The sequence below is a fragment of the Carassius carassius genome, chromosome 4 (genome assembly GCF_963082965.1).
Source record: "Carassius carassius chromosome 4, fCarCar2.1, whole genome shotgun sequence".
Lineage (NCBI taxonomy): Eukaryota > Metazoa > Chordata > Actinopteri > Cypriniformes > Cyprinidae > Carassius > Carassius carassius.
This window is the reverse complement of record NC_081758.1, coordinates 30,932,318-30,956,097: the sequence shown is the minus strand read 5'-3', so window position 1 is coordinate 30,956,097 and position 23,780 is coordinate 30,932,318. Positions and strand designations below refer to the sequence as shown.

Sequence of the window (23,780 nt, the reverse complement as noted above, 5' to 3'; positions counted from 1 at the left end):
GTCATGTGCATTTTGTTAGTAAAGCCAGTTCTGTTATCAGCAGTAAATAATCATCACTTGCTTTCAGATGGAACAGAATTTATTAAACCGAGCCATAGTTCACTGACAAGTTGCGCAAAAAAAAAAAATTGTTTGCGATGACAGCTGTTTGCATAGCTTCTCAGTGAACTACGGCTCTGTTTAGTAAATGCTGCTCCATCTGAAAGCATGTGAAAATAACCACATTTAATAAAAATTTTACTCCAAACTCACTTTATAACATCAGTCGAGTGTTTGAAATAAATCCTTCTGTGAGATGATGTGGCTTCTTACACAGAGTAAGGCACGCAAAATATTTCATAGTATTCCAAGCAGTGATAAAGGCATTGCATTATAAATATACTTTATTTTAATGAAAATTTTAATAAGAACTTGGATAAACCATATGCTGTAGTCCTGTGTTTATTAGTCACATTGAATCGATGAAAGCAATTAAATCTTCTGTTTATCCAGCTACCAATATAGGCATAGGGCTGGGTGATATACAAAAAAAAATTATATCTCGATATTGTCAAAAGTTTTACGATATTCTTTAATTTAATTTAATTTTTTTAACAAGTTTTTAAGCTAAAAACACAAGTCTGTCAACTGTCTGTGGTTTTAAGAGAAGCTCTGTGGCATGAAACTATGTTCCTACTGACACTAAAAACCCTCTTAGATGGGGAGCTAGTTGCTGAAGCACATAGCAATTTCTTATATATAAATATATATAAATGAATACCAAAGACTTTTGCATTCTCTCTGTCTATATTATGGAAACTGGTAAACATATCAGTGAAATTCCCCAATAGTAATTCCAAATGGCCATAGCCTATGTTTCTCTATTCAAACATCAGCGGTCGAGTAAGTGCATTTATTTTGCGATCACAAACGCAAACAATACAGTTGAGATCTCACGACAGAACACAGACCGGCTGAACGACTCTTTCATTAGATCGCTCAATTCCAGCTTGTTAGTGTTTTCAGATTATCGTCGGCGGCTCTTCCGCAATGAGGAGTGAGCATGTGCGGTGGTTGCCAGATTGCTTAAAATAAGCAAACACCGGGCAGAAAATGTATCCTTGTAATAGTGGAGCTCTGATTCGGAGATTTAAACTCTTGTTATCTGGCAACCGCTATCATTACAGCTCTCGTAGTAGAGGGGCGTAGAGCAGTCAGCACAGGTTCCTTTTTTGGACATTCGGCGCGTTCTTTTGGGAAAGTATGCTTGAATTTGAAATATTCGATATTCCCGATATATTCAAATTGTACATCGTCGTCAAAATTATTCCGATAATATCGCTAATATTCGATATATCGCCCAGCCCTATATAGGCATTTCATGTTTTGTTCTGTGATGCGGATTTGGAGTTTCAGGGTGAGAGAGCGCCCTCTGGCCGTTGGATGGAGATTTACTGCTGATCACAGAACTGTGCTTCACTGAAAGATACACATGACAAATCGCAGCTTCTGTCGAATCGCGATTTCGATTACATTTCGATTAATCATGCATCCCTACTTGAGGGTGAGCAAATAATGACAATACAAATTGCTCATGAACCATCCCTTTATCTGTGAACTAATCATTCCAAACTTCCATTTCCATACCACACTCCAGGTGCCTTCCCTGGCATAGCCAGGTCAACTAGCATCATTTGTTTAGTTCCTGTCCTGAGGCACAAGGTGCAGTGTTTAACCTCCCTGGATTTTCCAGTGATCACAATTAAGCAGCTCTTATCCCTGGGCATAATCAAGCCAGGATTAATCCACACACATCATGACAATCACCGCAGGACAAGTCCCTCCAGCTTGACTGGATGGTGTCATTGTTGGAACAGGGTCAAGTATGAAAGGAAGCATCTCCTCAGCCAACTAGGATGTGGAGCAAGTGACTGGAGAAAGTGTTGGGAAATGAGAAGGGCATTAAGAAATTAATGGAAATTTCCACCAGATCACATTTTCATAAATCAAGCCCTTGTCCTGGCACAGTGTGGAGCAGACGGGATTGTGAAAAGAGGATTAGTTTGGTGCAGCCCAAACACAGGAGTTAAAATATTATCCAATATCATTCATACAAGAACGTGAGGACAGACAGACAATAACTTTGCTGTGCATGAGCTGTGAAGCTGAGGAAGTCTAGAATGACAACAATAGAAATATGATTAGAAAATACATTTATGACAACATCAAATGGTAGTCTGATGCATTTTTAAAGAATTTGTCTGTTTTATCTGAAAACTGAAATCACTGTAAGGCAATGAATTACATAAACAGATACATTATTATCATATCTTGTGTTTAGGAGAGGCAGATTTAGTGCTATCTGAGAGAAAGGTCCGAGGTAAAAGACTATGTTCAGTGGTAACCATCAAGTGCATCAAATAAAAGTTGTTTCCCATCAGGTTCTCAACAATTTATTTGTTCAGAATGACTGAACATCTTAACCTCCAGCAAATGTGTCAGTGCACAGATTCAAGCTTCAGTGTGTATTTTTCAATATTTTCAACTGTCTCAGCTTAATATTCAGAAACAAAGGCTGGTATACACTACATGACTTTTAAAGTCTGAACAGATTTTAAAACACTAGATAGGGCTGGACGATTATGGCATAAAGTAGGGGTGTGCACGGATAGTCGAACATTCGAATATTCGTTCTGCTCTAATTATTCGATAAATAAAAATGATATTCGAATTTCACAAAAAAAAAAAGTTCACAATAAAACCTAATTTGGTCACTTTCTGTGATTCTCCACGGCATATTTGAAGATGCAAGCAAAAAAGAATTAATGAATGAATAAAGGGCCGTTCACATATCGCGCCTAAAAAGCGTGGAAAACGCTAGTCACGCCGCTTTCTCCTTCTTTCCAAAGCTCTCGGGCAGAAGCGCTCCTGAGGCGTCTTCCGTTGCTAAGCAACAATGATGCGCTCCCTCCATGAAGACGCGGAAATTTCAGCAAAGGTTAAATGGATTTGCATCACAAAAAATCGCTTTCAGTAGCTCTGCTACTAAATTTATTTCAAAATGGCAATCCATATTCAGCTATGATCAGCTGTTCCTTCATCTTGGCTGAGCTTTCAACGTTGTAACGTTGTTACGGGAAAGGATGAAGCTGAATGTTTACTTCTTGTCACATGACCTGCGGTGTGCTTGCGGCATTCTGAAAAGTTGAGATGTTTTTAACTCGATGCGGTGCGGACGCGCCTGAAAAAAACGGGCGCGTCGCACCGCGTGCGCACCGCGACCGCGTGCGCACCGCGACCGCGTCACTTCCTTTATGAGCGCGCATACCGTGCGCCTACATTGGAAATAACGAACTTGGGTGCACAAAAGACGCGATATGTGAACGGCCCCTAAGAACTGCGGTCTTCTACAGTACTTCAGATATGCCGTGGAGAATCACAGAAAGTGACCAAATTCAAGAACATTGTTGTGGCATCTCTCAAGCAACGAATAAACACCGCTAACTTGGAGAATGCAGTGAAAACTCCTCGTCCGCCCTAGACCCTCGGCCCAAACATCTCAGGTTTCTCGATGAAAACATGAGAGAAGTAAGAAAAAAAACTTTTTTGAACATTATCAGAACATTTTCCTTGATGCAAGTGGTGCGTCACCAACGATGAAGAGGATGCAAAGCCCACTCGTTGGAAAAGGTTGAGCCAGTTCTTCAGCGATGATTACAGAGAGTCCAGCCAGTTCTTGCTGGAGCCATGTATTCCACCAGTTGAGGATCCCATTCAGTAGTGAAACAAAAACACGAAGCGCTTCACAAAACTTATTCGCTTAGCACACCGTTATTTGTGCCGTCATAGTGCGTTTTCTCCACGGCCGGCCTTATTGTTAACAGACTAAGGAGCTGACTTTCCCCCGATCATGTTTACATGCCCGTATTTCTTAACAAGAACATGTAAAACAATAGAAAAAAAGAAAAAAAGATTTGCTGACAGTTTAAAAGTTTCAAAGTTAAGAGTAGGCTACGTTCTACAATAGCCTAATTGCTGCAGGCTACGTTCTCTTTCGAGAGTTCTCTCGTACTGCGTCTTAGCTAAGACGCTACGGGAACCCCATGTAAAGCGCCGTGCGCGCAGGGATCACACACCAATAAACCTGGAAGCAACGCCCAGGATTTACAGTGCACAGTCAGCAGAGGGACTCACAGAGAGTCCAGAACAGGAGGGGGGGGACCCTCCGTCCCATATCTAGCAGCGTCCGTAGACGTGGCAATATGACATCACACAGTCAAGGCAAGGCCTGACCAATGTGGTAATGCGGGTCTTACGCAATACTGCCCATATAACAGTCGGCAGCGCATAGCGCTTGCGATCTCAGAGTTCCAATCAGGGCCCTGATTCGACTATACCGACAGCAGCCCTGCTTGCAGGGCGAGAACCTCCAGGTTATAGAACCTGATAAATGTAGATGGTGAGGCCCATCCTGCCGCCATACATATATCCTGTAAGGAGATCCCACTAGACCATGCCCACGACGAGGCGACGCCTCTTGTGGAGTGTGCTCTGACGCCCAGTGGGCACTGAAGGCCCCTGGAAGCGTAAGCTAATGCTATGGCGTCAACTATCCATCTGGATAGGCTCTGTCTCGAAACAGCCATTCCCTTGGAACGTCCACTGAACGAGACAAACAGCTGCTCAGTCTGTCTAAAGACAGCGGAGTGAGACACATAAGCTCTTAAAGCCCTAACGGGGGAAAGAAGACTCGAGTCTCCATCCTCTCCTGACACCGACAGGGCAGACAGGGAAATAACCTGAGCCCGAAACGGCATGTTAAGGGATTTCGGCACATAACCGTGCCTAGGTTTGAGTATGACCCTTGAGTCATTAGGCCCAAACTCCAAGCACGTCGGGCTCACTGAGAGCGCGTGCAGGTCACCCACACGCTTCACTGAAGCGAGAGCCAACAAGAACACTGTCTTGAATGACAGATGTTTGAGCCTAATCGTTCGGATAGGCTCGAAAGGGGAACCTTTCATGGCCTCCAAAAACCGTCGAGAGGTCCCATACAGGGACTGACGGAGGTCTGGGAGGATTCAGCCTCCTAGCTCCTCTAAGGAAGCGGATGACCAAATCATTCCTTCCTATTGACTGACCGAGCGTGGTCTCAGAAAACGCTGCGATAGCCGCCACGTAAACTTTGAGCGTGGAGGGGGCTCTGCCCTTATCCAACAGCTCCTGTAGGAAGGAGAGAACCTCCGTCACCTCACAACTAAGGGGTGAACATCCCCGAGCTGTGCACCAGCTGGAGAATACTGGCCACTTTGAGGCATATAGCCGTCGAGTCGACGGAGCTCTAGCCTGAGTGATAGTATTTAGCACTCCCACTGAGAGATCAGCGGGTAACCATTGAGCGCCCACACATGGAGGGACCACAACCCCGGTTGAGGGTGCCAAATCGAGCCCCTGGCCTGCGAGAGGAGGTCCCTCCTCAACGGCACTGGCCACGGGGCAGTGTCTGCTAACTGCATCAAATCTGGAAACCATGGTTGGTTCTTCCAAAGTGGTGCTACAAGCAGTACTGAGCATCTTGTTTCCCTCACCCGTTCCATCACCTGCGGAAGGAGGGAGATGGGGGGAAAGCATAGAGCGGGCAGCGCGGCCACCTTTGTGACAGCGCGCTTTCGCTTCTTAGAAAAGAACGCGGGGCAGTGAGCGTTTTCGTGGGACGCGAAGAGGTCCACTTTCACCCTGCTAAATCTCTCCCACAGCAGCTGGACTGTCTGTGGGTGTAGAGACCATTCGCCCGTGGGAATGTTGTTTCTGGACAGTCTGTCTGGACCAAGATTCTGTAGCTCAGGCACATGAACTGCTCTCAGCGAGCGCAAGTTGCGCTGTGCCCAAACCAGGAGGCGTTCTGCCAACCTGTACAGGTTTCGGGACCTGAGACCGCCCTGGCGATATATGTAGGACACCACAGACATGTTGTCCGAACGGACTAAGACGTGCTGGCCCTTGGTACCAGTTGTTCGCTGTCCAGGGTTTCAAGGCTCTAACACAGCTCTGATTGACCTTGAGACGCAACTGACCGGATATCCACGCTCTGCGCGGTACTCGCGCTTTCAGCTAGAACTGCAAGGGGCGCATGCGGAGCAGGCACAACTGAAGAACTGGTGATGCTGAGGCCATGAGACCTAGCATCTTCTGAAATTCTCTGAGCGAGAAGGTCGCGCCGCAGCGGAGAGAGCTCGCTGCGCGCTGAATGCCCAACGCGCGCTGTGGCGACAGCCGCGCCGTCATGGAGCGTGAGTCCAGAGCTATACCCAAAAACAGTATCGTCTGACTGGGGTTCAGCGAACTCTTCGTCCAGTTGACACTGAGACCAAGTTTCTCGAGGTGATCGAGTAAAATGGCCCTGTGTTCCACGAGCTCTGATCGTGGCTGAGCCAGAATCAGCCAGTCGTCCAAATAGGTCAGCACTCGCATGCCTCTGAGTCTGAGAGGAGCGAGCGCTGCGTCCATGCACTTCGCAAACGTACGAGGAGCCATGGACAAGCCGAACGGCAGGACTGGTATGTCTTGCCTTCGAAGGCGAATCTCAAGTATCGCCTGTGACGTGACGCTATCTGTATTTGAAAATACGCGTTTCGCCAATGCTTTGTTCAGCTGTCTTAGATCCATTATGGGTCTGAGACCCCCGTCTTTCTTGGGCACTAGAAAGTATTTGCTGTACAGCCCCCCTTCGCTTTGAGCTTGAGATACAGGCTCCACAGCCCCTCTGCTCAACAGTTTTGATATTTCGGCTCGAAGTAGGTGTGCTACTTCTGTTTTGACCGTAGTTTCGACGCGCGCTAAAAAGCGCGGAGGGCGTCGAAAAAACTGTAGCGAGTAGCCTCCCTTTATAATGTCTACCCAATCCGAAACCCCTGGAAGCGCTGACCATGCATCTGCATGAATGGCTAGGGGTTGGATGCGGAGCGCTCTGTTAGCTGGGCAACGGCAGCGCTTCGATGTGCTGTAACATGGGCGTTAAGCCTGTGACATTTGAGGCGGGTAGCGCGCTGATCACAGCGGGCAGATCGCTCGTCCTCGACCCCTCCACGGTGCTTAACCGAGTGAGGGAGGGCTGAGCGGGTCCCGTGGGACTCGTGCTGTCTGCGAGTAATTGTGGGCTGTAAGCGTGCACATTTACTGCTTTTGACTCGCTGTCTGCCTTGGCAGAACGAACATGCACGGGTTTCGTTTTTACAGAAACCACATGACGTGTGTGACAGTGTTTATGGGCACTGAGGAGTGGGCACGTTTACTATGTAGTTGCATCAGCCTGCGCTCGATAGGCTTGTGCAGTTGCCGCAGAGCAGCCAATGAGCGAGCGAGCCGTCAGATCAAGTATTTAAGTATTACAGATACTTGAGATTCGCCTATGGCTGTGTGCTGCTGCAAATGCGCTTTACAATAATTCAAAATTAAGGATAATTTTTTGCTTCAGTATTTCGTGAAAAGAGACTTTTCCCGTAGCGTCTTAGCTAAGATGCAGTACGAGAGAACTCTCGTAAGAGAACGCCCTAGCATAAAGTCAAAACCTCGATTAATTGAACAATTTACCTCGATTACGATTAATGAACGATTATTTTGTTTCTGTTTTGTTTGTTTGCCCTCACAGTTCACTTACAAGGTTTGTACTATAAACAGGGCCGTAGTTGGGGTTTGCGGGGCCCCAGTTCAGGTTGTACCAGTGGGCCCTGTTTGAAAGTGTTTAATTTGTATGTTCGGTCTGTTTATTTGTTCATCATCATGCCCGCCACGTCCCAGAATGCAACGCAGCGCCATATTAGGCGCAGTCACTTTAAGAGACAATGAATGCATCCAATATAATACACATATGATTTTTTTCTTAACTGTTTACTTTAACTTAAGACATAACTGACAGTTTTTTCGAACATACTATCCAAGATGGGTATTTTCACATATTTTTTATGTATTTGTCGGTACAAGAGCAAAAACAGACAAATTCGTTGTTCAAGTGTTTTGAGACGCCTCTCTCTGCGTAAGCCCTGAACACCAGAACACCGCGGTGCTGAAGTGGGCTCTTACACATCCTTTTCTGTTTGTTTAAACTGCGGTTTGTTTTTGTTCGTTGAGGTGCACGAGGAACTTAAAGGAGAACTTCACCAAGGAGAGCTCGGTTCAGTGTTGCTGTCTGTGAGACACGGCTCTCTCTCTAAAGTGGACCTGCCTTTTTATTAGACCTTCTCAATGAAACAAACAGTCCCACAGCAACACAAACAAAAGGAATGTGTGCTCTTCATACTAATTTCCTGCTTCCTGGAAATATAAACAAATAATTTTACATGATTTATGAATTTATAATAGATTAAATGATATTTAGGACAATAAATCATCAAGTCTTTGCTCTGAAATACCAGCAAAAAAACATATTTAACAGGAAAGGATTATTCAAAGCAGGTGCCACAAACTGTGCCAGGGACAGTCAGTATCACCCAGTCATGGATTTTTGCAGCATACCAAACGGCCTGAAAGAGATGGGACAGGCAGAGCTATCAAGCAGGTGTGTGGTCATAAAGAGTCATTCACCCTCACACGGAAAACTCTCACTTTCCTTTCTTTTCATCCTATGACCATTTCATTCTAAGGTGGTCAAACAAAACGGCAAAAAAAAAAAAAAAAACTATTCAGCATTATCATGCTGGATCATGATGTACTTATAACAATGAGGTCATTGTTTGGTATGACTATTGCCACAGCTACGATTTGATTACATTTCGGTACACTATCCACAGCTGTTCGGAAACATTACAGCTACAAACCCTGAACAGTTTAAAATGATTGCAAACCAATACTTTTAACTGGCTTTGTTCATATAGGCAGAACATTTCAATAAATAATAAATAAAATAAAAATCAGATCAACAAAAGCTGGAAAAACCCATCAACCAAACTACATTAATCTACCTTATGATATCCAATTAAATTAGATTTCAAACTTTTTTTTTAATATCATTTAAACTGTTTGAACATTTATTTTTACTATGTAACATTCACTATGTACTGAATAGTGAATGAGTGAACGATACAAAATATACACAAGTGCATAAAATGTCTCTGTAGCTGTTCTCTCAAGCGTCTTGTGAGTTCAGCACTGAGGCGAGATGTCATGACAGACATGAGCAGTTTTCTTTAACTCCTTTGCATGCTGACAGCTACTCTCCTGACATTGCGCTAATGCTTACATCATTACTATAGCAACCAATGCAGACACACCGGATATTAACTACACTGTCTGAACGAAAGGATCAGATCACATGATAAATGAAAGTGCGGACCATCAAACCTAAAGATCTGATTTGAAAACCAAATTGGATTTGTGAATAGTGTGAACAAAGCCTTAGAGTATGTGTACAAAACAAAATGAGATTCAGTAAGAGAAAAGCTTTTATAATGAAGACACTTCATTAACATATGAAATGAGTTCCAAGCAGGAGGGACTGCGGAACTTACATTCCTCAGCTATTGTTCCAAAGAACTGAGTTTTTTTTTTTTTTTTAATAAAAAATTATAGGGGACTGATAGTCAAAGCCAAGACAGAGATGGAAAAAGAGGCGAGAGAAAAATAGAAGCTTCAGAGACTACCCATCAAAATAAAGCTCAAACTCTAAAACTTCCACAAATTGTCCATATTCTAAAATTGAGATATGAAAAGCTTATCAAAAAGTCACTTTATGAAGAGTTTCTAGATACAGTTCCTCTTATTAGGCACCCCAAAAGGCAACTGACCACCCAGGCAAAATAAAATAATTCATTTGTTTAAAAAAAAAAAAAAAAAAATAAGTATTTTCTTTTTTTATGATTAAGGAGTACAAACCTTTCAACACTGAAAATAAATAAAAAGTTTTACCAATGAAAAACTGATCAGAAAACTGAAGTGACCGTGGTATGAATTAAGCTGAATAAACATGCAAGACTCTGAACTCTTTATCGCTGTGTTTATTTTAGCCAAATATTGTGTCTTTTTAGGGGTCTGAAATTACTGACTAATTCTAATAACTAATTCTAACTGACTAATTCTCTAAACCTATTTCCAATAAAGCTGTATTGTGTACTCGATCACCAAAAACTTTATGCTGCCCTTCGGATTGTGAATACAATAACAATCCCTAAGATTTGAAATCTCACTTTAGATGAATATCTTGTTAAATCCACTTTGCAGGGAGCTACCAGTCTAATGGAAACACACCCCAAGGCTCATCCTCTCTCTTCTCTGTACAAGAGCTCTTTTTGCAAACTCAAGCTCAGCTCTGTCAGCTCTCATTCATCTGACTGAAGCAACATCACAATGTGAAGAACTGCAAAACGCTGAAGAGCAATAAAAACACATGCATACAGTATGCTCCCCACTGGCCTGCTTTGCAACACTGTTTTGTTGTTTTATGAATCTATATAACGGCACCAAAGTCTCCTGCTGATGAAAGAGGCAAAGAAATGACTCTGACAGCATCCATCCTTGAATCACATTAAAACAAAGTTTTTCAAAAACATGTACAACTTATTTAAATTATAAAATGGAACAAAGCGTAGCTCTTTGCATAGAGCTAAAATTCTCCAGACAAGCAAAGCTACTCAATTTGCCATGAATGACAGGGCTGCCTAATTTAAGGGGGTCATATGATGAGATTTTGAATGTTACAAGCTCTTGGTGCATAAAGAAGATCTGTAAAGTTGCAAAGACTAAAGTCTCAAATCAAAAGAGATATTCGTTATCAAAGTTAGGCTCTGCCACGTCCCCCTAAAACAGCTCATTCAAACATGCCCCCACATGTTCATGTCACTATGTGGAAATATTTGCGTAATGCTGCCCAAATATTCATGCAAAGAAAGGCGGCATGGTTTCAGTAACTGCAGTTAGTGTTGAAGAAGCAATGTCAGGGAGCTGCTGTGTGTTTCTAGGCGAAAGCAAAAGCACCTTATTTGGCCTTCTGAAAGTAGATGCATTTAGAAATCTTTAAGATTACTTGCAACAGAACAGCAACGCATTTTATGCACGACCGTGTTGTGAACCTAGGAGGTCATTCTGACTTTGCTACGACAATCTGCCACTTCTGAATCAGTTACTGTATGTATGTTTTGTTATTAGTTTAAGTATTTTCTATTGACTGTTCAAATGCGGAGTTTTGCGCATCGTGTATGTGTTTGTGTGTGTGCGCACATAAGAGAGAGAGAGAGAGAGAGAGAGAGGGTCACACAGTGGAGTCAGCTGTCTTAACTGTCTATGGCTTTTGTACTGCAAACACATACGAGCTTCATTACTGTGTCTGTCACCCGACTCCGTTCCCCTTTCAGCCTTGAATTGTTTTGAAAGATGTAGCTCACGATTATGGAAAGAGGCGTTACATTTCCGACGAGCATCTTTTGTGTTCAGCCAATCACAATGCACTGGGTCAGTTGGCCAATCAGAGCAGACTGCACTTGTTGGAAGGAGGGACCTTGTAAAAAAACAAGGTGTTTGAGAGAGGCGGTTTATAGAGGACCTACAATAATATAGAGTATTTGAAAAATAATATGTTTTTGAACATTAAAGCATGTCAACAGATTATTTTACTCCAAATACACAAAATAATGATCTTTAAAAAAAAGCAACATATGTCAAGTTCTCCTTTAACAAGTTCCCCATCTCAGCTGGGGTAAGAGTTTTAAAGAACAGAGGAACTTTAATAAAGCTAGTAAATAAGATTTACATGCAGACTTTAATTTATATTTAATAAACTTATTTAGCCAACATGCAAAAGATGGTTATGCAGTTATACATCACAGCAGACCTAACTAAAGGGTGAAGGGACATGATGTATGCTCATCTCAACTATTAGTCTGATTTGCCAATTGCTTATTAGGTGAAAGTATATCTTTTGACAGAAACGTATTCCAAAACATAACCTAATAATTAATAATGACAGTTATTTATATTAATTTATAAGATACTGCAAATACACATCACAATACATAACATCTCACCCCAGGTATGTTTTCATAATGTAATTAGGCTTTCATACTGCACTTAACCCCCTTAAAAAGCAACGATATATTTGGAATCAGTTCCAGAGCGATTTTTTAGCTGATGAACGAAAAAAGAAAGAAAACAATTATTGTATTGTTCTCGGTGTGAAAATGCTGTAACGCTGGGGTATGAATCGAATACAATGAGTATGGTTACCATTGAATTGCAGTGTCAAGAGTACATTGGGTTACAGTGAGTTTTAGCAAATCCACCCAATCATAAACTAAACGGCGCTTACCTCCTTAAACATTTTTGCGTTTTGTTCAGTCGCAGAAACTTCCAAATGCTGTTTAGATTCAGCGTCTAGATTTCACATTGATTTTTGCCAAACGCTCGTTCCCAAAACAGGTGGCGTGCACGTTGTGCGTGAATTTCGCTCACCTTTTTCGTCCAATCAGCGTTATTGACTTCATGAATTTGCAAATAGGAACATTCTGCCACTGTTAACAAATGTACAGGACTGTGTGAATTTTTTAAACATGACTAACGTTACCCATAATTAATTATTAATACAGGCTAAAATGTGAACTGCGTAAAAAAAACATGGTTACATTTGTTTAGGGTTTAGAATGACCCTGGGTAAAAATATCACTTGCGAAAGTAGTGTAAATAAAAAAAAGAAAAAAAAACAAATAAAAGAAAAGAAAAAAAATACATACATATTTGATGACCTCCAGCAGCAACACATATTTGAAATCGCCTACAGTAATGTAGACGTGCTGTGATTCAGTCAGTGGATGTGCCAACACGTACATTTTCAAACAGGATGAACCCCAAAGAAAACACTTGCCCAGTCGCAATAAACATTAAAATAAAAAGCAGTTATAAAAGATCGTGACTAGGCTACTCTACTTAATGCAAAAATATAACAAGACCAACTCTGCCATTAGAATAGTATCTTTGCTATAACTGAAATCACACCATATGCATTAACACCAAGATGACACTTTCAGATGCCAAAGCCTCCGGTTGTATTTTAATTGGTCAATTCAGTTCTCATGAGTAACCAAATCAGAAACACTTCATTCAGATTTGTGCGCATTATTCCAAAGAATCCCCCTAATTTACTGTTCTGGGTGTGAGAACACTGATAAACGCTTCCTTATGCATTATAATCACAATCAAAACGATCACAGTCAAATTAATTAAAGGACTGCATGTCACCAGCAGCAGCTCATTGTGCGCGCGCGTTACTATCAGGCATGACGCGCTGCCTCAAAACAACACAGATATCAACTGTAGACAAGTGATACATTATCAAATGCTTGAAAGCAAACGCTCATGATGAGATATCTACAAACGCACTAAAGCAAAATGCATCTGTAAATGCGGCCAAGCATCTGCTCTCAACTGAAAGACAGTAATACGCGAATCGCCTCTATCAGTTGAGATACGCGTTAAAGCGAGTGCAGTACTATGGATTTAGCATTTTGGTGTTGTATTTCTAAATGTCGAGTTTAAATGATCGTAAATAAAGTATATAGAGGCGAAGAAGACTGAGTAATCTTACCTGTCTCCACTGTGTGAGTGAGTTGAAGGGACAGCAGCTGCAGAGCACTCGTTCAACTTGTCAACAGTAGCCTATCAGCGGATGATTCCACGATTAGCTTCATGCATCTCTGAGAAGAAAAAAAAACTCACTGCTTACTTTTTCAAATCAGTCGTGTGATTATTCAAAGGAAATACGTCAGCTTATATGTAAATAAGGGACTTGTAAAATGCTACGATGCTTTCAATGTAGACAACAAAAACCCTCTTAGTGTTATTGGATTCTTCCGAGGCTGGCTTTGCACACTACAAACGTTACAAGTGCGCTGATTAGCCATGTATCTCTCTGGTAAAACACTCTACAGATATATATTGCAACGTTTTCAAATAGACAAATCCATTTATATTGAACAGGCAAATCTGCAAAATAAATATCTAAATTAATATAAATTAAAGTGAAAAATAATAAATGTGTGTGATGTGTTCACTAATTATTACTTATTTCTTTGATTTATTTGCTCGATTAGCTTTTGAGGAAAAGAAGAAGAAGCAAAAAAAACACAAAGATGGAAAATCAAAAAAGCTAACTGGTATCAATTTCAAGCTCTATGTTATGAGAGATTTACACATTTTGTGGAGGACAGCCCAGGCGCCTTGGAAAATTTTACAGATACGCTAATGTCTATTGCAAATTATACAGTCCCAAAAACACCATTAAACAAAAAATCTAAACAACTCCCATGGTTTGATGATAAATGTGAAGAAGTTATTAAAGAAAGGGGGAAAAAAACTGAATCCATCAATTGAATATCTTATTAAACTCAGGATTGCAAGAGCAAAAGCAAGAAGAACTATCAATGAAGTTAAGAAGGAAAGCTGGAGAAGTTTTGTTGCTATCATGTCACCTAGTACTCCATCAACCAAAATCTGGAATTTGATATGGAAAATGAAGGGTGAAACCATTGGTTCGCAAATACAGCACATCAAGCAACATGATTTACTCCTGACTTCAAAACAAGATATTGCAAATATTCTAGCAAGAACTTTTGAAAAGAATTCATCTTTTGAGAATTGTTCTCCTGCTTTTAGAACATTCCAAATTCAACAAGAGAAAGGTATTTTTTTTATTATTTCAAATAATTTATTCTGATTGTATTTAGCCATACAATCGGAATTTTTCCATGGAAGAACTACAACAAGCCATTAGGAAATCCAATGATAAAGCGGTTGGACCAGATAAAGTTTAGATCAATTTATAAAGAACTTACCTCACCTCTTTCTGAAGAAGCTTCTGAGAACTTTTAACTCTATTTGGATATCAGGAAATATCCCATTTTCTTGTCTTGAAGCTGAAATTATTCCTATCCCAAAATTTTTTTTGACTTGGAAAAAGCCTATGATACCACTTGGAAGGATCTGTATCGACTACATTTTAGAGGTCGCCTGCAAATTTTTTTGGAAAATTTCTTTCAAATAGAATTTTTAGAGTCAAGGTAAACAATACTGTGTCCGACTTGCCTAAACAAGAACTTGGAGTACCTTAAGGAAGTATTTTATCAGTAACTCTTTTTAGTATTAAAATTGACAGTATTGCTCAGGTTATTGGTTCTGATTTTCTTTGTAGTTTATATGTAGATGACATCTGCATTTGTTATAGAAGCAAGCATATAAACTATTGAGCGAAAAATCCAACTAAAAATAAATACAATTCTCTCATGGTCAATACGGAACGGCTTTAAATTTTCACAAACAAAAACTGGCTGTATGCATTTTTCTCAACTTCGTTCATTGCATAATGAACCAGAATTATTTTGGGATGGAACTCCCATTAAAGTCGCCAAAGGAGACTAAATTCCTTGGCATAATCTTTGACAATAAGCTGTCCTTTATTCCACATATTAAAATGCTTAAAAAGAAGTGTGCTAAAGACATGAACATCTTAAAGGTTTTGTTCAAAACTAAATGGGGGAGCAGATCACTTATGAAATTATATAGAACTCTGATCCGATTGAAGTTGGACTATGGAAGCATTGTTTATGGATCTGCCAGGAAATCATATATACAATCCTTGGATACTATACATCATCAAGGCATACGGCTAGCTTTGGGAGCTTGTAGAACAATTGAAAGTTTATATGTAGAAGCCAATGAACCTTCCTTGGAAAACAGATGATTAAAGTTGGCCTTACAATATGCAATCAAATTAAAAACTAATAAAGGAAATCCTTCATATCCAGCAGTTTTTTCAGCCCAGTATTCAATAATGTATGAAAGAAAACCAAATCATATTCGTCCATTTGGTTTACGTATAAAACCTCATCTGGAAAATCTCAAAGTAGATTTAAACATCTTGGAACAAACTCACTTTTGCAAAATTCCTTCTTGGGATACCAAAAAAACTTTATTTTGTTGGATTTATCAAAGAATCAAAAATCGGAAAACACATCCAAATGATTATCAACTACAGTTGTTAGAAATAAGAGCTATTTATCCCCAGCATACTCTAATACTGTATACAAAGATGGATCCAAATCTGCAAACCAGGTAGCGGCAGCTTTTGCAACGAATTAAGTACATCAAGGTATACGTATTCCTGATCAATGTTCAATCTTCACAGCAGAAGCAAATGCTTTATTGTTGGCATTAAAATTTATTGAAACGTCTTCACAGAAGAAATTCTTAATAATGACAGACTCAAAATCATGGAGTCACTGGAAAATATGAAAATTGATCATCCAACCGTAGTCAAGATCTTCATTAAATTATCAATGCTCAAATCAAAGGCTTTTAACATCTACTTTTGCTGGGTACTTGGACACTCAGGAATTACTGGCAATGAGAAAGCGGACAATGCAGCAAAAGAAGCACTATCCACAGAATTAGTAAAGTGTTGTACACCTTTTACAGACTTAAAACAAATGATAAATGAATACATCAGAAATAAGCAATCAGAATTGGATCAATGTCTAAATAATAAGTTGCATGAAATAAATCCTAATGTGAGGAAAAACATAATCTCTGTTTTGAGAATCGTTGGAATCAAGTCATCTATACATGATGCAGAATAGGACATTCAAAAATTACACATAAATTTTTACTGGTAAAAAAGAAGCTGGTATGGCATTTAAAAGAAAAGAAAGAAAGAAAGATTTATTTTATTTTTTCTACTTCCAATATGATAATGAGGAGGTGGTCATCTTACTCCTATAGGTTTGTTGTTCTATATGTTTTGACCACTCCTGGGGCCTGTACCATGAAGCTAGATTAGCTGGCTAGCCAGGTACGTTTCAGGTTAGTTTGCACCAATCCTGAGTTTTAGGTACCATGTAAGTGGCTTGGCTTTTAGCTGCATTAATTCCCATAGTTACTTACACTCCACGGCTAACCTGCTCCGGGGCAGGTTATGTTCTGGGTTAGAGATCTCAAACTGAAGTTGGACCAATCAGATGTGAGAGAAGTGACACATGTCTGACACAAAGTCACTCCAGTTTATCTTGCTCCAAATTAAATCTCACTAATGCTAAAATAAAATAAAATAAAAATAAAAATAGAAGAAGTCTGGCTTTAATGATAATTACGGAGTCATTTTTATGATTTATATAATCATTGTGATTCATATTATTATTATTATTTATCTTTTACACACAATCAATTTTAGTTTAACTGTTATTATAAATCATTTTTTTTAAATAAATATGAATGTATACAGATCATGTAATATAAATAAGCTGTAGTATCAAAAGATTGCACTATTTAAAAAATAAAAAATCTGACCTTACATGTTCGAGTCTCTATCACTATGGCCCGGTTTCACAGACAGGGCTTAGACTAAGCCAGGATTAGACCATAGATCAATTAGGACATTTAAGTAATTTTTATAAACATGCTTAGAAAAAAACATTACCGATGTGCATCTTAAAACTAAAAAGGCACTGATATATTTTTAAGATCAGTCAGTGAAAGTTTATTTCAGTGGAAACAGCTCAGACTTACATTTTAGTCTAGGACTAGTCTTAAGCCCTGTCTGTGAAACCAGGGGTATATATTTTCAAAAGTAAACTAAGTTAACAAGTTTCACTTGTCACTGCACTGATAGAGCAAGATTATTTATTTTATTTGTCCTCCTTAATTTTTCATATGACATTTAAATTTGTCATATTCTTCAATCTCTTAACCTTTAGCAAAACCTTTAACCTTTAGTTTTGAATCTCGCTGGGTCTCTCGCGAGAAGTAAATCAAACATGCTTTGTGTTGCAAGGCTTGTGATTGGCTGTTTGCCAGTGATGTCACACATTCATGTGCACATGCTCCACAAACTCTGGATCAAAGCCTGAGTTTACAAAGAAAGTTGATGAACAGCATCATGGTACCAACAAAGCCTGATTGGAGAGGTTTGGTTTTGTCAACTCAAAACTAATCCTGTAACTCAGAATTTGTTCAGCTACCGTCATGGTACAGGCCCCTGGGAAGCAGTTCTAATGTCATTGGCAATATAATAAAGAGTAGGCTAGTATTATTTGAGTATTATTAGTATGGTTTGTAATACAATTAAAGACACCTTGTTTATTGGGTCATTGGTTAATCTCTGTCAACAAATACATCTTCTATCATAATCAGATTCATAACATTATGATTAATGCTAAACAGTGTGTTTCAATTCAAATCGATAAAAAAAGGTAAACTAAATTAATTCTTGTTCCAATATAACAGCTGATTATATTATTTATAATATCTGTCTATATCTGTCTTTTATCAATGGAATATAATCTTTATTGAATCTATATAATTTAATAATAAGGAATATATTTTTGCACATTTATTAATAAGCAGAACAGTCCAGAAAATTCCTATTCTTGACAACAGTTTTAGCCAATCGGCGCCGGACTTCTCTGCAGACGTCACTGCGAGGTTGGTTTAGCCCTTTCGTACAGTGTATTAGCATGTGTTTTAGGTTGCCTCTCACAGTAGCGGCACAATGAATTGTGATCATTGACAACACATGGATCTGTAAGTAATATATCACATAACCGGTTATAAACTAAAAAGAAAACAAGCTCGAAATTGTATTCGTTTTTGTGCGCTGTCTTCCAGCCACACGACCACTTGCTAGCTTGTTAGGCTCCTGCTAGCCTGCTGTCAGACAGTTTCTCTCAGTGGACATAAGCCTGACTTTAAACCTACTGGATCATTCTCTATGAATAAAGCACACTGGGGTACAAAGGCCTAAGTTTAAAGTTAATCTGTGTCTAATGGAATACATTTATACACATAATATTATTTTAAGACGCTTGTAATATTAGATTATCTTTCTATTTGATTACCGTTTTATTTTATCTTCAAATTGAGATTTTGTTAGATACAAGTAAGAACTGTTGCTGGAATAGTTTGATTGATCCCCTTTCAAGGTTGTCCTCTGGCTTACAAGCACAGCTTTTGTCTCCTCTTATCCGAAATTCATTCTCTCCTTCATCTCTTCGTCTAGAACATAGCACGTCCCAGCTCTGACCTCTGACCTCACTGTGATTGAAAACTCCTGCCATCAGTAACCTCCTCATGTGCATCATCTTCTTGAAGTTTGACCCTCGGCCTGCATCCAAAAATGCCTACAGGTATTGCACCTGCTTCCAGAAGCTTTATTGTCAATCTGTTCAATGCAAATAGGGATATGCAAAGTTCTTGCACATGTGTGGGAACAAGTGTGTCATGTGTGATGTTTGATACTGATGTCAGATTTTTTTTTAATAAATGCTGAAAAAGTATAAAGTGTTGACGTACACCTAAACCAAAGCAAAATATTTTTTTCCCCATATTTTCAGTCTGATGTGGCCTAATTTGCCTTGTTTTGACACTGTCCACTGGATGCTGAATTATGGAAAAGCAAACGGTTTCTGTGTTATATATATATATATATATAAATATAATTTTTTTTTAATATATATATATATAAATATTGCTCACAGTGAGCCATGATTCCTGTGTCCAGGAGAGAAAGGAGTATTATTTAGCTGGTCATGTGATCTCAACATGTTGGTCCCCTTGAAGCGTCCTGTTCCATGTGCAATAAAACAGCTTTTATTTGGCTGCTGATACGACAGGGGGTTTTATCACATAATTTTTAACATTACTCATAAATAATGAAAGTACTATAATCGGGTAAATGTGTAAGCACTATTACAGAATACACAGATGTTTGAGTGCATTTCTGCTTGTATTGCATCCTGTAACCTAGCAACATTGCAATTTGCTTCGATCCGTTCCCAACAAGGAATATGCATAGCCAAGGAGGTGCTTTAGCAGATCAAAGGGGTATTTAAAAATGTTTGAATTTTGTTTATTGATATACCTATAGAACAGAAATTGTGACTTATAATAGGGTTATCTAAAGTTTATTAATCATATAAAATATTAATCAGAACTAATCTCAGTATATTCTTAATTACTTTTTAGAAAATTCAGTGTTATATTAATTAAAATTTGTCTCATTAGGGTCAACTAATTGCCTAGTTGTTCAACAATGATAGGACTAAGTGATTAGTAAGGTTGTCTAGTTCTACAGATTTTAGCTATATAGATTTTATAGATTCATAGATTCACCATTCAAAAGTTTGGGGACTGTACAATTTTTTAAATGTCTTTAAGTGAAGTCTTAATGCTGCATTTATGTGATAAGAAAATACAGTAAAAAATACAAATTTTGTGAAACGTTATTGCAGTTTAAACTCACATAACATTTCTTATTATTATCAATGTTGAAAACAGTTGTGCTGCTCAGTATATTTCTGGAAGCTATGGTTCTTTGTTGAATAGAGAGTTCGAAAGAACAGCATTTATTTGAAACAGAATTTTTGAATATCTTTACAATGTTACTTTTTACCAACTGAATGCATCCTTGCTGTATGAAAGTTAATTTCCTAAAAGAAAAAAAAAAACTTACTGACTGAATGGTACTGTATATTATATTTTTAATACTTTTGGCAACAGTACTATTTTGCTGTTTATTAAACCCTCTTTTGATAGTTGCATTTTTAAATTTATTCTCTGGTACATATATGTGCATTAAGCTGTACATCTTTTTACTGTACGTCTTTTGCCAACATATTACATCTCACAAATGTCCTGCCTGCATTTGTAAGATGGGATGTCATTGTCAAGGTATAAATATTTCATCCTTATTGACCAAAGTGCTTCTTGAGACTCTGTCTGTTCTGTTTTCCTTCACCTGTTTTTGAACCCAAGAATGCATCTTGTGTGAAGACCCTGAAGAATCATGTCTAGTTGAGGTCAGGTGAACCAAAATCAACCCTCTACGGACACCTTGGCAATTGAATAGCCCTTGGCTAATAAATATTTTAGTTTACTTGCCAGTCAGTCAAGCGTTATAATAATCAAGTATTATTTAATAATATGACTTTAGTAATTAGAAGTAAACTTGATACAATTTTTAAATGTATATTAGTCATTTAGCCTAACTGAACATGATAACTGGACTGGTGGTGGTGCTTTTGTCATTCAGTGTTTCTGTAAAAAACAAACAAAAAGGGGAACAAACAGACAAAAATATTGCTAAGATAATAATTATACTAATTCTATTAATAAGAACTATAAATCACACTAATTATTACTAAGGATTAATGAGCTACTGGATTCATGAATATTAATTAGGTTTTGTGCATTCGATCGAACTGATTTGCTGCAATCAAAACCGGGATGATAATAGGTGAACGCCAGACAATGAGATTGCCGTTTGCACATTAACTCCACCCACATTCCCGGAAAACCTGGCTGTTCTTAAAAGCTGAAAACTTCCATAGGAACGCCGTTATTTTGACAGGAAAATACAACAAAGAATATTGTTTAAATGTAGCGGTTAATTCTCTCTCTCTCTCTGTGTGTGTGTGAGAGAGAAAGCGACGTTGATTTGTGCGCCTTCACACTAGAGTTTATGGTATATCAAATATAGGATATGCATATCCATTGAGATGAACTGAGAAATGGCACAGATCGCTTGATGGAGAGTGAAACTCTGAAGCGCTCAGTCAGAGAGTGTTCGCGAGTGAAAATATATGTGCTAAACGTATACTTAGCCTCCAACTAACACACTGGCGAGTAAAATCAGAGAATTTATTAGAAATAATTGAAGTCACATAAATCACTGTTTACACAACTCACTTATATTATACTGCTCATTTAAATCACATTCCTCACTTACATTACACTGCTTGCTTAAATTACTCACTTATATTATACTGCTCCCTACTATCCATATGCATCTTTGCTCTTTCGTGTTTTTTCACCTCCCCCGAGAGATGATGCATTTCGGTGACATCTGTAGTTATCCATGCGTTGTCCGTCACGTTCTCACGATGGAACAAAATGCAGCGTTAAATGAGCAGAATAAAGCGTCGGCTACTTAACAGCCCATTAGCCCTTTTCTCCACTCATACCACGTCCTCGAAAATCCTCGTTTACTCAACTTCCGGCCCTTTGTAGAAACTTGTTTGATTTTTAAATTTCATCTTGGTTGTCCTAATTCTTTAATTGCCAATTTATCCTTATTGCTACGACGAATTAATGGTAATTCTTTCAATGACATGATAGAATTAATCTGCGTTGAGGTAACGTTCGCTGTGATGTCAGTCAAGTTCAGCTCACAAAGGCATAGCTGTCCCTGTCTCTCCGTTTTTTTTTCACATTTGATAAAGATATTAAAGTAGTTTTTAATTTTTAAATTTTTTGTAAAATTCAAAATAGTTTTTTTTAAAATTATTGGATGTCACTGTTCCCACCAGTCGTTGCACAAGTTAAGGTTACGCACGATGACGAAAGCATGTTAGGGCTAGCCCTCCCGGAACTCACTGAGATTGCATTGCAGTGCCTGCAGTTCGGAAAAAAATCTTTGAATGGAAGTCTATGAGAGCAGAGCACTCGGGGCAATTCTCAGTCTGACAGAATTTGCCCAAAAAGAGGCAGTTCTCTTATGAGAGCTCTCTCGTACTGCGTCTTAGCTAAGACGCTACGTGAAAAGTCTCTTTTCACGAAATACTGAAGCAAAAAATTATCCTTAATTTTGTATTTTTGTAAAGCGCATTTGCAGCAGTACACAGCCATAGGCGAGACGGCTCGTTCGCTCATTGGCTTGTTCTGCGGCAACTGCACAGCCTATCGAGCGCAGGCTGATGCAACGGGTGTGGCCCAACCTATAAAAGGAGCTCGAAAAGGCTGACTCACCTGATTTTTCATCTCTTCAGTGAAGCTCACGCACCGCTGGATCACGAGGAAGCAAGCGCCGTCTGGAAGAGCATATCAGCAGGACGAGCCATTCTGAAGCTGCTGGCATAGCCGCCTTCCACTGTCGTTCCTTCTGCGCTATCCGGCGCCCATATCCTTTACATCCTTGATCTGTTATATCCTGTATGTGTGTTCGCCCTGCGACGCACATTCACAAAAGAGCTGCGTCTTTTTAAAGATGCCCTCGTGCAGCTCGTGCAGAGCCCCGCTCAGCATAGGAGATCGTCACGTCATCTGCGTCTCCTGTCTGGGTGAGGACCATGCAGCGCTTGCGCTCGCGCTCGCTGGCGGCGGATGCCCTCATTGCGAGTTAATGCCTATGGTGACTCTGAGGACTCGCCTGGCATCCTTCTCGAAGCCTGCATCATCCGCAGCGCCGTAAGAAGCACCGCTCACAGCGCCTACCAGAACCGCCTCCAGCTCGGCCGAGCTCGCCGGTTCCCTCCGCTTCGCCGGCCTCCCCCTGCATCGCTTCCCGATGCTCAGCGTCCGCTGCTTGCCGACGGGTCATCTGAGGAAGTGGATCTCAGGCCCGCGTCGGAGGAAGAAGACACGTGCTCTCTGCTTGCTTCGGGCAGTGAGGGTTGGGCGAGCTCCGTGGATCTCGCGCCCGCTGCTCAGAGGCCCAGCAGACGGGGGGATATCGATAAGGAGCTGATGCGTGTACTCTCGCTGGACGCGGCGAGCCTCGGCCTCGAGTGGTCTGCAACAGCGCCCCCTGGTAGCTATCTTCCGGATGAGCGCTCTTCCTCAAGCTCAAAGCACGCCCCTTTTCTTCCTGAGCTTCACGAAGAAGTGGCGAAAGCTTGGGACGCTCCATTCTCGGCGAGAATCCGCTCATCTGTTTCGCCAGCATTCTCCATACTGGACAGTGCTAAGAACAGAGGCTACTTGTCACTTCCGCCGGTGGAACAGGCTATAGCAGCGCACCTTTGCCCGCCCTCTGCTGGACGGCGGACTAAGGCGGCGTT

The 23,780-nt window shown here is 40.0% G+C and overlaps 2 protein-coding genes across 5 annotated transcripts in view; one reads left to right on the top strand and one right to left on the bottom strand.

Moving 5' to 3' along the window:
• LOC132139766 (splicing regulator ARVCF-like) overlaps positions 1-13,757 on the bottom strand; it is a 265,062-nt gene extending 251,305 nt beyond the window's left edge. The window contains exon 1 of one of the 3 annotated variants that reach the window (XM_059548369.1): positions 13,544-13,757. The gene's annotated coding sequence lies outside the window, so the exon portion shown is untranslated. Of the gene's footprint in view, positions 1-12,271; positions 12,332-13,543 lie in introns of those variants that run through there. The other 2 variants (XM_059548370.1, XM_059548372.1) reach the window with 2 other exon arrangements.
• A 4,631-nt stretch (positions 13,758-18,388) lies between these two features.
• LOC132139762 (transport and Golgi organization protein 2 homolog) overlaps positions 18,389-23,780 on the top strand; it is a 28,905-nt gene continuing 23,513 nt past the window's right edge. For both annotated transcript variants that reach the window (XM_059548364.1, XM_059548362.1), the window contains exons 1-2: positions 18,389-18,528; positions 19,004-19,130. In XM_059548364.1, coding sequence (XP_059404347.1) covers positions 19,075-19,130 — 56 coding nt within the window. In that variant the 5' untranslated portion in view covers positions 18,389-18,528; positions 19,004-19,074. The remainder of the gene's footprint in view (positions 18,529-19,003; positions 19,131-23,780) is intronic.